The sequence below is a fragment of the Fringilla coelebs genome (assembly GCF_963513975.1).
Source record: "Fringilla coelebs genome assembly, chromosome: 16".
In the NCBI taxonomy this organism is placed as follows: domain Eukaryota; kingdom Metazoa; phylum Chordata; class Aves; order Passeriformes; family Fringillidae; genus Fringilla; species Fringilla coelebs.
The window spans coordinates 16,233,609-16,250,508 of NC_140042.1; the positions used below are offsets into that span (position 1 = coordinate 16,233,609).

The following is a 16,900-nucleotide window of genomic DNA, read 5'->3' on the forward strand; positions in this document are numbered from 1 at the left end:
ATGCATCTCCAGCCCCCTCATTGGCAGTGTGGGTTGAGGAGCAGCAAAGGCCTTGACCAGTATAAGTCCTGCTCAGGAGTAACTAAAGCATCCCTGAGTTATGAGCACTGTTTGCAAAGCAAATCCAAAACTGCCCCTGAAGAAAATTGATGCCTTCCCAGCCTGAACCAGTACATGCTGACTGGCACAGGGTGTGAGATCTCAAGAGAATATCAGCTTACAAAACAGGCAAGTAAATGCCCAGTGTAAAATCTGTTGATAAGTATTTACTGAAAATTTTCTGTGCCATCCTGCCACTATAGGTTTAACTTAATTATTAGGAAGAAATTTTTCCCTGTGAGGGTAGTGAGGCCCTGGCACAGGGTGCCCAGAGAAGCTGTGGCTGCCCCTGGATGCCTGTCAGTGTCCAAGACCAGGTTGGGTGGGGCTTGGAGCAACCTGGGATAGTGAAGGTGTCCCTGCCCATGGCAGGGGTTGCAATGAGATGAGCTTCAAGGTCTCTTCCAACCCAAACCAGTTGTGTGATTCTATGATTATAACGTAGAGAATGATTATGAATTGCCTTCTCTTTAATAGGAGGTATGACTGCTGTGACTTGTGAGCTCCAGTCATGCAGGCCAAGAATTTTGGTTCTGTGCTTCAGCCCAGTTGCATTTGCCACCAAATGTTTATGACTTCAGAAAAGTTTGTGATGGTGTTGCGTTACTGGGACCAGTTGTGATTTTTAGGCAGTCCTTTTCACATCCCTGCTCTGAGAAGCAGTGAACCCAGGAGCAGGTTAACTGGGTTAACTGGTGCTGTAAAGCACCTGTGGGGATCTTGGCTGCCTCAGAGTGACAGGCTAACAATGCTGGCTTTCATCCAAGCTGGCTGTGTGCAGAGGGAAATCCTACCACATTTTTTTTTAAACTTAAACATAAATGGGGAAGTTTTACTCAGACAAGTTACGATTATTTCACTGTGCCAAATGTATTTTGAAGACTGTCTTTGGGAAGGTCTTTGGTAAATTGATCTCCGCCCCATCACCAGATTGATTTTATTGGGGTTGCATTTCAAATTACTATAGGGAAAGAAGGGGTGGGGACTGTAAATAAATCATAAACTCTGTAAAATGGCTCTGTGTTTGTATTATCTTCCCCTACATAAGAAATGGTAGATTTAGTTCATTTACTGGTATAGACCCTCAGGTATGCCTATAAGCCGAACAGATAAACTGATTATCACAGTCTGTGGGGGGCTGAAAATAGAGCTTCAATTCTAGTTTCTTAAGTAGTGTAAAATCACATTTAATCCCATACTTCCAAGAATTTCAAAGCAAGTGAATATTAGTGGTGTTCATAGCAGGTAAATACTGTCAGTTTGCAGGTGGGACAACTGAAATATGGAGAGATCCTGATTTTGGAAACAGCTGGTGACAAAAGCTGAATCCTTAAGTCCCAGCTCTCTGTGATCCTTCAGCTACTAAAGAGTTATTTCCTTTTTGTTTTCACGTTATTTCACTTAAATTGCTGTTAAAATATTCTAGGTTTGCGAAACCTCCCTAGACCTCTCTTGGTGGCTAGTCCTTCAAGTTCTGGGAGCACTGAGGCCGACAGTGGACTGTTTGCTGTCCCTACAACCCTGCCCCCCAACAGCCGCCATGGGAAGCTGTTCCTGCCCAGCAAGGAAGCAGAGCTGACCTTCCGGCAGCACCTGGACACCATCAGTGTAAGTAAGAGGAGGGAATGGAAAATGCAGCATGGTGTGCATGAACCATCTTCCAGGGGGTATCACAGGGATTCTGAATTCCTCAGAAAGTATGGGCTGCCTTGTGAAGCAGTGCTTCTTATCATGTTTAACTTTGTATTAAATGAGATGAGTGAGATTTTGACTATAACTGTGCTTTGAACTGACATTATGTGTTCAGGTAATTCAAATCTGAATACCATCACACAGCCTGATGACACTTATTTGCTGTCTAATTAAGTTGCTCCAGCAAATATATGTGCCAGATTTAGCAAAAACTTATCCCCTTCTGATGTGTAGCTAATTTTAACACAGCCTCATTGCTGTACATAAGTCAAATTCTAATTTTTATTTATACAATCTCAGTAAGAATTTTGTAGGAAGCTGAATAGTTGGTTATGAAATGGCTTTTTGGGACAAAGCTTTGTCTCCATAAAGAAAGAAGAAAAAATACATCCTTGGTGGAAAATATTCTGACTCTAGCAGGAAGGATATTGTGCTATCTAAAACAAAACATAGTATTTTGGTTAATTCTTATTCATCTTTATCAAAAATAAGAATTTGGGGGATATAATTCATTCTGTGTCTGGATGCTTAAAATACTTGTAATGCATTTCCTGTTGTTGTCCAGATGCAGTCGGACTTCTTCCTTCCGAAGCCCAGGAAGTTACGGAACAGGCACTTGCGGAAGCCACTGGTAGTACAGGTCAGAGCAAAGTGTAAATGCCTGTTTTGCTCCCTGAGTATCAGTAAGGCTGTAGTAATTTGCACATAACAAAAAAACCCCTGAATTTCCCTCATGCATCCACTGGAAATATAAAGCTGAAATTATGAAGGAACAAGCACTTCAGTTTCTCTGGTGTAACTACCCATGTTACATTCCCTGTATAAAGAATATCAACAACAGCGGAAGTCCAGTGCCCAAGGCAGTTTGAAGAAATAAAAAAGCCTCTGGAAGAGGCTTTTGAAACCTGGAAGCAGGTTCTGCTATTCTGCTACCTGGGCCTTCTGGCACTGAGGCATAGGCAGTGTTGTCCCTTTACTGTCCTGAGCTGGCAGCCCTCTTAACTACAAAATTTTCCTTTATATCCTTTTCCTGCTTCCTGCTCAGTAGTGGATGTTAAACTGTGCTGGATATAAGCCTCTGTAGTGAAATATGCCATAAGACACTTTGAAAGAACAATGATTCTTGGGAAAAAAATGGGACTTGGAAAAAAATGTATGGAAGGAATGGTTGGTTGTTGTGGTGCTTTGGTGACAGGCAGGTATTACCCTCCTTCAGACTGCTCTGATAACTCTGGGAAAAGGTACATGTGACAGGAACACCAGAGGCAAGTGAGAAAAAAGAAATCTGAAACCTAAATAATAGTAAACTGGGGAAAACAAAGTTCACAAGTGTCACTATACCATTTTTTTCTCTTCTGTTTTGTATAAGAGTAGGGGATGTAGAAATTACCCCTGGACTATTTTTGATCCTGAGATCTTCAGATCTGGGCAATTCCATGTGTTTTAAGAGCTCCCAAGCACACACAGCTGTCTCACTCATCTACACTTGCTGAATTTTAAGGGCAGATCAGTTTGTACACCGACTAGGTACCATGTTTAAGATCACTTCTGAGAGAGATTTGTAAATCACTGCAAGTATAATCAGAGAGGATTATAGTTCTAATCAGCATTTCTCTGAGAATTTTCCATGTGGAAATATCTAATCAGCATTTCTCTGAGAATTTTCCATGTGGAAACTACTTGTAGTTCACAGAGAAGACACATAATTCCTTTCTGTAGCTTTTTTCTCAAGAGCACACTGATCACATTGCTGTGTCTGGTGTCATTTTGGTTTTTTGAGACTCTTTAAGCTTTTTGATGTTGACATTCTTGTGAAGAACTTTCTCACACACTTTCTGTAAACAACTCATTGTTTTTGCATTCCTTTATGGAAGAAGAGAGAGTTGATAGACTGTTAGTTAAACCAGTGTCAGTGGAGAGGTGTCACTGTCACCCTCCAATCCACTGTCACCTTTATAAAACTATAAATGTTAGAGTCAGAAAATAAACTACCTCTTTTCTTCTTCACCCTGAGAGTGGTGTGTGTGTGTGTTCTTTCGTGTCCTACAGCGACAGTCTGGTACATGATAGTAATGCTACAGAAATACTCTGCTATTCTGGAAGATCTCATGAACTCCTGCAACTTATACAATGAGTGTTACTCTCTGTTTTTGTTTAAATCTGTTCTGGTTTATTGTTTCTCTCACACAGAGAACACTGCTCCCTAGACCGTCTGGAAATCCGTCCCAACATGTCTGTTCCTTTTCTATCTTGTCCAACTCATCCATTACAGGTGAGTCTAGCACTTCTACAAACTGAAAAGTGTCCCTTAAAACTGCATTAAAAAGTAATTAAAGAAGAAAAAGAAGAAAATATTCTTTCTAAATGACAGTGTCGCTAGCCTTCAGGATGATGGAATTGCTCTCCTGGATCATTGTGAAGCAAGTTGTGCTTTTTATAAAATTTTTTTCTTCAATTTCCCAAGATTGAAATCACAGAAGAGCAAGGAGCTCTCAACAGGGAGACAAAATTTGGAATAAAATACTTAGATAGGAATTTTTGTTCTGTAGGGTGTAATAATCTGTCTAGATTTTATATTGGACTTTGCCTAGTACCTCAGATACTGTGTAAATTTTATACAGCATAAGCAATCCACTGACCATATGTCCTTTTCTGCTGGTATGCTCTTGAGTACAGTGGTAGTACAGGTGATCCCCCATGAGAAGCAGCATGAGGCCTGAAGGGTTGTCTTCTCTGGCAGTATGAGAGCAGCTCCAGTGGCACAGCAGCACTTGCAGTTGAGTGTCTGTGGCAAGACACTGCTTAGCTCACGTCACTATTTTAGCTCTATTCCATCATCTCCACTACTTGCATTCCTGCAGCTTGCTGCTGTTTGGAATTTATTTGCTTCCATTGAATTGTGTTGTGTTCTGCTTTAAAGGTGTTAGATTTCATTTGCCTGAAAGGTATTATTGCTTCCCTCCAGGGAGAGGTTCATTTCGGCCAATCCAGTCCTCACTGACTAAAGCTGCTGTTTCTCGTCCAATTGTGCCCAAAGTTCTTCCAACACAGGCCACCAACCATCTGTCTAGTAAGTGATTCTGAATTCTGCAATAAAACCCATGCTGGTGTCCTCCAGGCAGGTACTGTCTCGCAGTAGAGAGTGGGTTCCATAATTAGAACAATTAACGAGGTTAAAATAGTGACTGCATCTATGTTTTACCTAGAGGATTCTTTTGAGATGAGAAGACATTCAGATGTTTGAAGTGGATTTTAAAAGGTCTGGGTGAGGTTGACCCTTACAACAACCTACAATTTTTACACAGAGTCTACACGGCTGTCAGAGGCAAGATAACAAAATAAGGCTCTGTTGTTTCTAGACCTCCTCTAGTAACCTATAGAAAATTTCTGGAAATTGCATAAATACTTAGCAATTTAGAGGACAAAAAGAAAAGAAAAGAAAAGAATGGGAGGGGAGCTGGGATGTTTGTCAGCTATTTTGATATACCTAGTAAGAGGCTGGAACAGGGCAGAAAAGTGAAACATTTTAGCTAAAAGCAGTGTTACTCTTGGTGCAGAGAAGCAGCTGACCCAGATGATCAGATCATTACCATTGCTGCTTTTTTACATAGGCGCAGTTTTGACTCTAAGTAAGTTTTAAAAAAATCATCTTTTAGAGAATCATAACAAAGTGAAGAAGAAGCTTGTAATATGCTTTTTGGTGTTTTGTCTCACCCAAGGTGCTATTGACTTGGCAGCTAAAAGTGCTGGCATTATCCCTGGTAGTCCCATGCCTGTCCTGGATGCAGATGGTTTGCCAGGTGTGTCTCCATTGTCACCGGATGCAGTGCCCACAGTAGTGACAGGGCAGGAGCCAGCAGTAGCACATCAGAATGGAGGCTCCATCACCACTGTGGAGGTCAGAGGCACTTAAACAAGCTTTTTTCAAGTGCTTAACTGTCTTTTCTTTCATCGTACAAAAAAGCTGTATTATTATGACTCCTCAGTGAGCTTTCTCCTGGGGCTTGCTGTTAGACACTGCTGTCATGGCAGACCCAGTCTGTGTTGTGTACTGTGTATTTGGGGTTGAGGGATCAAAGCATCATCTCACTGAATGAATCTCCATCCTGTAAAATGGGTTGCAGCTGGTAGAGCGTTGAACTTGGTGATCCAGAAATCTCGCTTGAAAAGAAATGATCGCGTTTCAGAAATTCAGGAGGGAATCTGGGGCAAAACATGGACTTTTTGGGATTGCATTTGGAATGGAAACTGTAATTTCTCCTTGCTGTTTCTTTCATTGAGACCCAGACACATGTTAGTCCATGTCATGTTCTCAGGGAATTGATGTACAATTTTGAAAGACATGAGATATATGAAGAGCACAGATAAATGTGCTCTTCATATATCTCCTATCTTTCAATAGGCCTTTATCTTTCCCTCCCCAGCTGGTCACTCACGTGGTTTCTGTTGTGCTTGCAGGGCTCGGGCGCAGGGTGCCGGGTGCCGTACATCAGCCTGCCGAGCCGGCCCGAGCAGGACGGCTTCCAGGTACAGTGTGTGCTGAGGGAGCAGTGCTCTGGATGGGTCATGTTCTGGGAAAAGGCCACTCGTATTGCTAGTTAAAACTCTCCACTCCCAGGTAGTCGTGCACCACTGGTACTGTCTGGTGGAAATGAAATCCCTAGCATCTCAAGAAGTTTAAGAAATTTAGGAAAGCTGCTTAAATATGTGTGTGTGCCATTCACTAAAATTAAAGTGACAGTGACAGTCCCTGACCCGTGAGGGACAAACAAGCTTTACATATCTCTTAATAGAGTGAAGGAGTTTATAAACGCTGTGTTATATCTATGTGTGTATTTTAGACATCACAAGGGGACATTTCAGCAGTTTGCAGTCCTGCTACCTCCATGTAGCTAAAGGAGGATTATTAGGACTAAAACTGTGATTGTAATGTCAGCATCCTTTCCAGAGATTCACTGTTCCTTGTACAGGATCCAGTGAGACATAGACAGATACTTGAAGAGTAACTGTGATGGCACTGTTGTAGGAGTGTTGTCATCCTGTCCCCAGACTCTTACTCAGGTGGGATCCAGGCCTGGATTTTTAGGCCTCAGAATACAGGCTCTTCTTTTTTTCAGTGGAAGCATTTCCCATGCTCCATGTGATGGCTGCATGTGAAAAAATTAGCTTGATTGGAGAGCATAAAGGAGATTAAGATTTTTTTAAGATGTTAGGACATGAACCTATGAGGCACTTATTGTGGTAATGGGGCCTTGAGTTCTGGTTCTTGCTCTTAGGACAGCTGTGTATACACTACATCAAAAAAAAAGTTACAGTTCTACGATGAGCTACTGGTAATGAGACTCCTTAAAGATCAATTGAATTTTGGGAAGTCTGGCTGCAAAAAGTTAATAAATGTGAGTTACCAGTTTAAAATACGTGTATTCTCTTCCAGAACTTAAAGGGGTTTTGCCTACACAAAGGCAAATTAATACATATCTATTGGGAACTATCTTGTAGATATATCAAAATTATGTTAATTGTAAGATTATGCTTGTTCTGTTATGTAGGCTGTCTTTGGAATGTTACAGACTCATATTTTTTCAGATTATTTGGCAGGATATGGGCTGAAGCATATTTGTTTATGCTTACAGGTACTTTTCATTAAAATAATACAGATTTATAATATAAATAGTATATTCTTCTAATTTAGGCATAATATCTACTGAATTTTTTCCCTTAGAAGTCTGGTTTTAATCTGATTCTCAAGAACCAAAATGTTCCTTTTTAGTTTTCTGTGTTTTTAATAAATTTATGAACACTTAATTCTGGTTTTTTGTAACAGAGTACACCAGTCCTTTCTATGCCAGAACTGGCCAAGACTTCTCTCCAGAATGGTCTGTCTACCCCTCCAGTTCCCTCATCAGAAGCTTCCAGTACTCGGCTCTCTCCTCCCAATGTGTCTGCTCTCTTGGATATTTCCCTGCCTGGACCACCTGAAGATGTGCTTTCCCAAGGCGAACCTGCCACTCAGATCAGTGATTCCATCATAGAAATAGCCATTAGCTCTGGCCAATACAGTAAGTCTAAAACTAGCTAAAGTCTGCCTATCAACTTTAAAAAAAATCCCTGACATCTTACATAGCAGCAGAAACTTTTCCAGGAAGCAATTCTTGGGTTATGAGGTTTTTGTGGTTTTGTTTCCTGTTTGTTTTTTTGTTTCCAAATATCTGTTGGAAATAAAATTTCTGTGCCTGACCTTTATTTTCTAGCAAATATGGGGCGGGGCGGGGTTTATTGTTATTGTTTGGGGTTTTTTTTCCTTTCTAAACAAAAATTGTTGCTGTGTCCTGTAACTTTACCATACTGACTGAATTCATGATCCCCGACATTGGCCTACAGGTGAAGGTGTTTCTCTCTCTCCTGCAAAGCTGAATGGCAGTGACAGCTCCAAAAGTCTTCCATCCCCATCCAGTAGTCCTCAGCAGAACTGGATTGCGTCTCCCACCCATGATCCCCAGTGGTACCCCAATGACTCCACAGACTCCTCCCTCAGCAGCTTGTTCTGTAAGTGTGCAGATGCAGAGAAGTGCAACCAAAAAGCGTTTTCCCGTTAACAAAAAAACCACAACATTGTGTATCAGAAGTGAATCCTTTGAAAAATTGTAAACCCAGTAGGACATTTGTAGAATTATTCCAAATACTTCTTGCTTTCATTTCCACAGTGTTGCCTTGAGCACATTTACTCTCTCTTTACAAGTCTGTTCCTGAAAAGATCCTGTTGCTAGATTGGGGCCCGTAGCTTGGGACAAGTAATTCCTTGGCAGGTCCATGTAGTCTGTTGGAGCCTGACTCATCAGTTAGGGTGAGACATTTGGACTGTTGTGCCAAAATGAACAGATGTCTTTGGCTCTGCTGGTGGAAAAACAGACTTTGTTGTGTGCTTAATAAGTGCTATATCAAAGACATGAGGTCACTCACTGGGTTTGGTTGAGGTTTAGTTGTTGAGAGGTTTTTTTTAATTAATAATTCATGGGGCCAGTGTAATAAGTCTCCTTACTCTTAGCAGTGTGGTATCAATGCTGGCAACACATAATTTTTAAAAGATGGAAGAAGTGGATATCTCTCCTCCATTTTTAATTTCCTTGACCTTCTTTTTTATCCTCCCAGTTAAGAACACTCAGTGCAGTGACTTACTGATATGCCTTTTCTTTGTAGCAAGTTTCATCTCCCCAGAGAAGGGACGAAAAATGTTACCAACTCCATCTGGGAGCACCAGTGGCACCTCCTTACTGGGACCCAGCCTGCTGGATGGGAACTCACGGGACTCCTTTGTGTCTCGGTCCCTCGCAGATGTGGCAGAGGTATGTCAGCAAATTACACTCAGAGTCTGCTTCCTCTTGCAATGCTGGAAGTTACAGTTACTGGGTGCTGTCTCTCAGACCATCCCGAGAGACTTCAAACTCAGAGGTGCTTTGACACCTGCACTTCAGCTCAGTAGAGAAGAATTACAGTCATAACAGAAAGATGTAAAATTATCTGAGGATAATTATCCAACCCCAGAGCTGGTGTGAGAAGCTGCTCTAAGTGCCTTCAACCCAGGTTCTTTTTGCTGAGGAAGGTCATATTCACCTGTTGGATATACCTTTGTTCTGACAGAGAAAGATTCAATTATTCTCTGGTGTGTGTTCTGCTTTGTAGAGCAAGAACTGAAAGTGATAAAGATAAGAGCAAGATTAATAGTTATGCAGCTACAATGCAGTTGGAAGCCTGGTAGGAAAAAACAGATAGGTCCAGAAGGAAGAAGTAGGACATGGCTAATAGCAGGTCACCTGAGAGGATGGCAGAAGGTTCTGTGCTGCTGAACTACTTGTCTCTGTTGGCAGAGGTATCCCTTTGTTTTGAACTCTTCTGAAGGGGTAGAATGAAGCCCAGCAGTTTTTAAGGCTGTGACACACTCAAGGACAGAGCTCCTTTTCAGAGGGACAGATGGGAAGAATGAGCTGCGGTAACCTTATGCAGCTTAGCAAGGAAAACACAAGGTCCTGCCCTAGGAAGGGACTAAGGACTAACTCCACAGCAGTATCAGCTGAGGACTGGCCATCTGGGAAGCATCTCTGCTGTACCTCAGACACAAGCTGAGCATGATCCAGGGTGGAACCAAAGGTGACCAATGATATCATGAGCTGTTTTTAACAGGAGCATGGCCAAGATATTGAACAAAAATATTATTAACGTGCTCTACTCTACAGAATAGTAGTGTCTACCTGCTGTGAGATCATGCCTAGAATATTGTCACCAGTTTTGAATACCCAGTATACAGGAGAGAGATATTAACCAGAGCAATCTCAGCTGAGGTTTACCAGGAGAATCAGGCAGTGAAGAAAGGGTGATGTCTAGGCTTGTTCAGCCTAGAAAAGGCTTCAGGGTGGGAGGGGCCCTGTGCCTGCCAATGCCTGCAGTAGGGTCATTAGGAAGATGTAGCAAGCCCTTTTTCAGAATGGTGAGGTGGGAGAAACAAGAAAAAGCTGAACTGAGAAAGGTTCTGCTTTAGCTATAGAAAAACTTCACTTTGACAATAGGCAGGCAAGGAAACAAGTTGCCCAGAGATGCTATGCAGTGACTGTCTTCAGAGCTTTCCAGGGCTTACATCAATAAAGCTCTGAGTAAGCTGGTCTGCCCCTATAGGTGAACCTGCTTTGAGCTGGTGGTTGAATTAGAGACCTGTTCAGATCCCTTCCAGTCTCAGTTATCCCACAGTTTGGTTGTTAAACTCATTACAACATCACATAACTTGTAATTTCTTGGGGGCTTTCCCTTATGGAAGGAATGTGTCATTTCTCTATTGCCCTTTGGATTTGGATAAGGTGGTTCTGTACAGCCCATGTAACCAGGAGCTGCAGCAAGCTCATGCTGATTTAGTGTGACGTTGGCAGCTTCAGACCTGAAACACAGATCCACTTCTGGCATAATTATGAAGATTCTGTTTGCTTGGTGGTAAAAAGTGGTCAAGGTGTGTTGTAGTTAAAGAAATATGTGATAATCTATTTGCATGGTTTTGAAGTGACACTGCAGCCCTCAGTTTTACCAACTCCCTTTAGAAGAACATGAGGTATGCCTCCATGTTATGCACAGGAGAGCAGCTCTTGAGGTAGAGGTAATATCTTTAGATCATCTACCTGTGCACCTTAATGCTAAATTGGAGCAGGTAAGACCCACTGAGACTATAGGTGGTTAGGCTTTTTAGAAGCTTCCGTTTAGTTGTGGATGAGAAGAGCTGTTCTCTAACTCAGGTCAAGTGAGATAAAGTGTCTGTTTCATATGAGAAGAGGCTGGGAAGGAAGCTGAGGGAGCCAGACACTTCTCAGGCTGAGAGGCTGCAAGCAAAATTTGAAACACAATAAATTCCACCTGAAGACAAGAGATCTATTTTGAGGTAATCAGGCATGGAAACAGGATACCCAGAGAGTTTTGGAATGTCTGTGCATGGGCATAATTCAACACCTGCCAAGGTCCAGGGTGGCCTGTTCTAAGCTGACCCTGCTCAAGTGAGATGGTTGGACAAAATGCTCTCAGGATGTCCCTTCTAACCGCAGTTATTCCATGAAATTGCCACTGACATGTAGCTCATCTCTTCTCTCGTTGTTTCTTCCAGGTGGTGGATTCCCAGCTGGCTTGCATGATGAATGAGAACAGCATAGATTACATATCTCGGTTTAATGACCTTGCCCAGGAACTGTCAATACCTGAGCCCACTCGCAGGGAGATCCTGTTTGATGGAGGAGGTGGCGGTCCCCCCACTGGGGATCTGTCACAGTAGGGACCAGCAGGCTGGTGCAGACTGTTCAGCTAAGTTGGAGCTTGCAGAGCTGGAACTTGACGAGGGAGCAGCTGAGTCTGAGTTATTCCTGTCCTGTGTGCTTCTTTCTAACAGAGAAGCATTGGTTTCAAAGGTCTCAAGAAATACTTGCAAGTCCTGGAATGTGCAATATGCTGGCAACAACAGAACATGGAATAACATTACAGAAGATGGTGTGTTCCTGCACCAGCGATGTAAGACTGCAGGTTTGTGGGACAGTCCTGGACTTGTACTTTGGAATAGCCTAAGCAAGCAGCTCGAGTAGGGATGGGATTGCTACAAGTTTCTGTTTATGAATTATTGTTTGCATAGTGATCAAAACGCCACACCTTCTGAGCCCCATGAAAGTTGTGGAGGATGGAGGGTAGGTGTGGGTAGGGGAACCATTGTGTATCTTGACACATCCTAGTTGGCAGCCTTCTTACCGTTCAGTCAAACTGAAGTTCTTGCACTCTGTTCAGGGCACTTCCACTCCTCAATGCTGTGTTCTTACAGACTACTCTGTTCCTTTGGCTCTTGGAGCATTCCACTGGGGCTCACACCTGCTTGCTTGTTTGGTAGGGAAGCTCTGATCTGCCCTCCTCCCATGCTTCTTGGATCCCCTACTTTTAAACCCCATCACATCACAATCATCATCATCACCCTGACTGCACTCATATTCTTAACCTTTGAGATTCTTCAGCACATTGCACAGTTCACCCTGTGAGTGGGAGAGTTGCTTTATTGCCCTCCCTGAAGAACAGTTGCTTTTTAGGTCTGGAAACATGTAAATATTGTCATCTTCACAAAAACTGAGGATTTACCTGGGAGAGGAAATAGGAAGAATATTGTAATGTGTAGGAACAAATACTAGGTTAATGCTAAAGCAGTTGAGATGGTTTTGTGTTATGAAGAGAAGTGTCAAGTCCTAGCTTAGTCCCTTAGTCCTTGCCTACTTCCTCTTTCTTCTGTGAAATCTGGGTGCTCTGTAGTACCTCACCATCATTCGTTATTACAGTCACTCCCAGGCGTGAGTGGGTCTGGCACTCCCTCTCTGAAATCCCTGTGCATTTAATGTTGTGTTTTACTGTAGGAAAAAACCAGATACTGACTCCAGTGAGTTCAACAGGGTAGCAGTAGTTAATCCATAGTTAATTTCTGGGGAGCTGGTTGTCCGTCAATTCTAGCTTTATAACTCAGGAGACCTCTCCCTCTCCCTCTCCTCTCTCCCTCCGCCTTGGAAAAGATCTGAACTTTTCCAAGGCGCTGCTTCTATATAGACCTCAACTTTGTATTAATAATGAATAAACAAACCTTCTCCATCCCATAGGAGATGTTATCAGGGGTTCATTTCCCAACTTGCACTATACCTGGTGGATGTAGTTCTGCCTGCCTTTAGCTACTGGTAGGAGGCATTTCTTTGACTGGGAGTCTATTGTAACTTGCTCACAATGCACTGACTCTGCTGTTCATCCAGTCCCTTCACTCAGCTTTAGGCAGATGATTTTTAGCTTCTACAGAGTTGGCCTTGTGTTTTCTGTCATTAGGAGAAAATGGAACAAGTTTTCTGATGCACACAGAGCCTAGTTTGAGAATTCTGATAGAATTGTCAGGAAATCACATAAACCTCGAATAGGAAAATTTGAAGGCTGTCACAGAAATGAATGCTGGGGCCAGTTTTGTTCTGAGCATTCCACCCTTGGTATGGAGAAGATACCTGTTCCTCTGAAGAGTCATGCCCACTAAAACTTTTCAGTTTTACTTAAAATTTAGCTGTGTTTTGGTTTGGACTTTCCCAGATTGTTCCCTCTTGGTTTTGGGTTCCTCCATTACTAATGCTGATTATTCTATATGCTGTGTCTCCAGAAATCCTTCAGATTTGCAGGACAAAAGTAGAAGGCACCTACTATGGCTGTGGATTACAGAACATGCAGGAGGAAATGTGTTACATTCTAATCAAGTACTGTCTAAAAAGAAATCTGAACTCTCATTCTTAAACTTCTAAATATTGCAAGAGTAATGTGAGGGTCTCCAGTGTATCTGTAACTTGACAAACTTTTCATCTTCCCTATTGATGCCAGTAACACAGTGGATATAACACTGGGTTTGGCTCTGAAGTTGCCTAGAATAAAGCCCAGTTGCTGTACCTGCTGCAGGAGTGGAGAGCAGAGCACTTCATCCTGATCCACGAAGGCTTTTTGCCTGCGATACAAGGAGCTGTCAGCTGCCTTGCCTCAGCCTACCCAGGGGGACGGACCCAACTACAGAATGAAGGCAGAACAAGTGGCTGTTTTTGATGATTCCGTGACATCAGAAAACTTCTAATACCCTGAACCTCTGCAAGTGGGCTTGAACCACCCAGTAATAACAGAGTATAAATTACAGAAATCAGTTCAGCACTCAGAATGCTGGGTTATAGAAGTGTTTGGCATCAGCCCCTTAAAAGTTGGCATTATGAAGCAGAGTTTGATTTCAGAAATATAATGCATTGCAAACTGCTTTTTAAGAATAAAGCCCTTTGAAGAAAAGGGAAGAACTTAAGAATAATTAAGATCATTGTGGTAATTCCGAACTGATGCAGTATTTGTTACCCTTACTATATGAAAGGCCATTTAAACACATTTCTGATCAGACCAGCTCTAGATTTTAGGCGAATGTACTTTACAATAGTGGTCGTCATCAGTTTGTGCCTGAGACTGCTAAGGAGGTGGTGTATACACACATACACACACACATGTGCGTGCACAGATGATGGGGGGCGTGGTAATACTCAAAACTTCTTCAATTTTAATTATTTCAGCTTTCCCAACAACAGTAACAAAATCTATATGAGAGACAATGTCAGGCTAAGCAGACATCCAAGCAAGAGACACTGAAGTGCACACAGTATCATTTCTGAGGTAGAAGTGACTTCATTAGGTTAGTACTTTCCTGGGGCACCGTGAGGTGTTGGAGAGGACTAAGGGACACTAACAGTCTCCAGGTCTAGGATTAACTGCTCTAGGCTTTTCCCTCAGTGACCATAAGGCAGTTCAGAGTAGCTGACAAGGTAAATGGCAGAAGATTGGGTGTCTCATCACCATGGGCTAGGTGCAGGGCAGTACCATAGCCCAAGGCTGGATCCTCCCAGGTGTGTGTGCACACACTGACAGAGATCTGTACAGGGTGTTGCATTCTGATCATTCACACAATCCATTTTATACTGCATCCCTAAATCTACTAAGCATAGGAATAGTAATTGTTTTTCAGACAGCATTGTTAAGCCTTTTTTTGACACCCTCTGTATTTTTAAATTGAATTAAATGGCTTGATTCAAATCTAACTTATAAAGACATCTCATTTACTGACAGCAGATCCCAGAGTAGAAATTCAGTTGTATTTTTCAGACTTCAGATGCATTTATAAGGAAAGTACTGCACTTTTTTTTAACTTTTTCAAACCTTTCAATCTGTTAATTTCACAGCAAGTTGTAAATGTTACCTAAGTGAAACCTTGGCAAGCACTACGGCAATAAGTTATCATTAATTATTGAAATGTGATAACTGCTTTAGAGCTTATGGTTCTGGCAGCAAAATGTAATGCTGTTTCTTTTAATAATAGTTAAGCCATATCATCTAAGGTTTCTGGCTTGTTTGAGATGTGAATTTGTTTTATAGATTATAAATATACCTATATAGTGTATGTATAAAGCAAAATCCCTGTCCTTACTGATTATTTTTTGTACCATACTGTAAATTATATTATTTATTCTTTACCAATTTTGGAAAAAGGTGTTTTGGTTATTTAATATAATATACAAAAGCTGTTAAACTTCTTCTGTTTAAATTTCCAATTCAACTTGTAAAGCTGTTTTTATTCTTGTGCATAAATACATACTAATACTTGGTCTAACTTGTGTCCAGTGTGTTCCTTGCTGTTCATGTCCTCTCAGATTTTTTCATTTAAGCTTTATTTACAAGATCATGGCCTTGTGGGGGTGGGAGTTAAGATTTGTCCATAAGGCCAAGTCTTTTGGGGTGATTTGATTGCAGTGAAATTAGTTGCCTAACTCCCACTGGCATCTCCCATCCCAGAATTTTGATGATTCTCACCATGAATAGAGAAAATTTTGGTAGGGTTGTTTTGCTTTATAGCTTCCATTCTCAGCAATGTCTTCTCATGGTGAGCTTCAGAAATGTGGCAAACCAGGGGGGTGGTTATCGTGAATGGCCTGTCTTGGGCCATGGGCACCAGAAACAAGGGGGAGAAAGAGAGAATAACAAACAAGAATCCCAACCACCACCACCAAGAAGGTACAATAAAAATGATAGTGAATATCGTGGGGGTTTGGGTTTTTTTTTTCTATTCACAGTTTTAGATAGGCAGAAACTTGGCTGGGGAGGTTGTTTTCAGGCCATCATGTTTTATACAGCCACTACCAGAAACACCTTTTCACCCTAGGACACTCAAGAACAGGAAGCCCTGATAGGGTTGCATAGTCCATCTTCAGAGCTTTCCAAGATAAAACTAACTAAAACCCAGAGAAAGGTGGGCTGACCCAGCACACTCTGCTTTGGGCAAGTTGGACTCAAGGCCTGAAGTTCCTGTGATCTAGGTCAGTAACTAACTCCTTTTTGTACACTTTTCAGATTTTAGGTCTCTACAATATACAAAAAGGCCGCTTTAATGTTGTACTGAGAAAGTACAAGTGTATAATTGATCAGAAATTAAGAATGTTCTAAAAAGCTCAACGTAAGTTTTATTAGTATTATTTTGATACTTCCTTCCCATCTAAAAAGTGCATAGTTATCTCTCCCACTTGTTTACTGAGAAAATTGGGCTATGACCAAGTATGAGCTCTTTCTGTGCAGCTTCTCCCCTCCACTGGCTGTGAGCCTTGGTCAGCATAGAAGACCTTTAAATCTTTTCCACCTTCTGTCAAAGCTGCTGCTGAATCTTCTCTCACAATTTAGCTAATTTTAACCTAAATGACCAAAATTTAAGACTGTAAAAACAAAAGGAATGAGTCTGAAAAATTGTTAGCAAAACAAGATACTGCAGTGATAGTACATATATTTCATGCTTTTTTGTTAGTTTTATTTGATTTGGTTTTTTCAGTCCTTCAAAACAAAACCAGCAGTATGCTGCAAAATTTATGCCTCTAAGTTTAATTCTCCAGACCCTTGACCAACTTAGTAGCGCTTTGATAGAACTGCTCAAGGCACTCCATGTCCCACTGTGGAGCCCAGATGTGTACCCAATGCTCCAAATGTGGCTTCACCAGGGCTGAGTTGAGGGGCAGGATCATCTCCC

At 41.8% G+C, this 16,900-nt stretch overlaps 1 protein-coding gene across 4 annotated transcripts in view; it reads left to right on the forward strand.

Moving 5' to 3' along the window:
* The window catches only part of CRAMP1 (cramped chromatin regulator homolog 1), a 49,217-nt gene extending 33,765 nt beyond the window's left edge, over window positions 1-15,452 (forward strand). For 3 of the 4 annotated variants that reach the window (XM_084216690.1, XM_084216688.1, XM_084216689.1), the window contains exons 12-21: window positions 1,526-1,707; window positions 2,357-2,431; window positions 3,982-4,063; window positions 4,757-4,861; window positions 5,511-5,689; window positions 6,250-6,318; window positions 7,616-7,850; window positions 8,173-8,337; window positions 8,989-9,134; window positions 11,426-15,452. In XM_084216690.1, coding sequence (XP_084072816.1) covers window positions 1,526-1,707; window positions 2,357-2,431; window positions 3,982-4,063; window positions 4,757-4,861; window positions 5,511-5,689; window positions 6,250-6,318; window positions 7,616-7,850; window positions 8,173-8,337; window positions 8,989-9,134; window positions 11,426-11,590 — 1,403 coding nt within the window. In that variant the 3' untranslated portion in view covers window positions 11,591-15,452. The remainder of the gene's footprint in view (window positions 1-1,525; window positions 1,708-2,356; window positions 2,432-3,981; window positions 4,064-4,756; window positions 4,862-5,510; window positions 5,690-6,249; window positions 6,319-7,615; window positions 7,851-8,172; window positions 8,338-8,988; window positions 9,135-11,425) is intronic. The other variant, XR_014616553.1, reaches the window with a different exon arrangement.
* The last annotated feature ends 1,448 nt before the right edge of the window (window positions 15,453-16,900 follow it).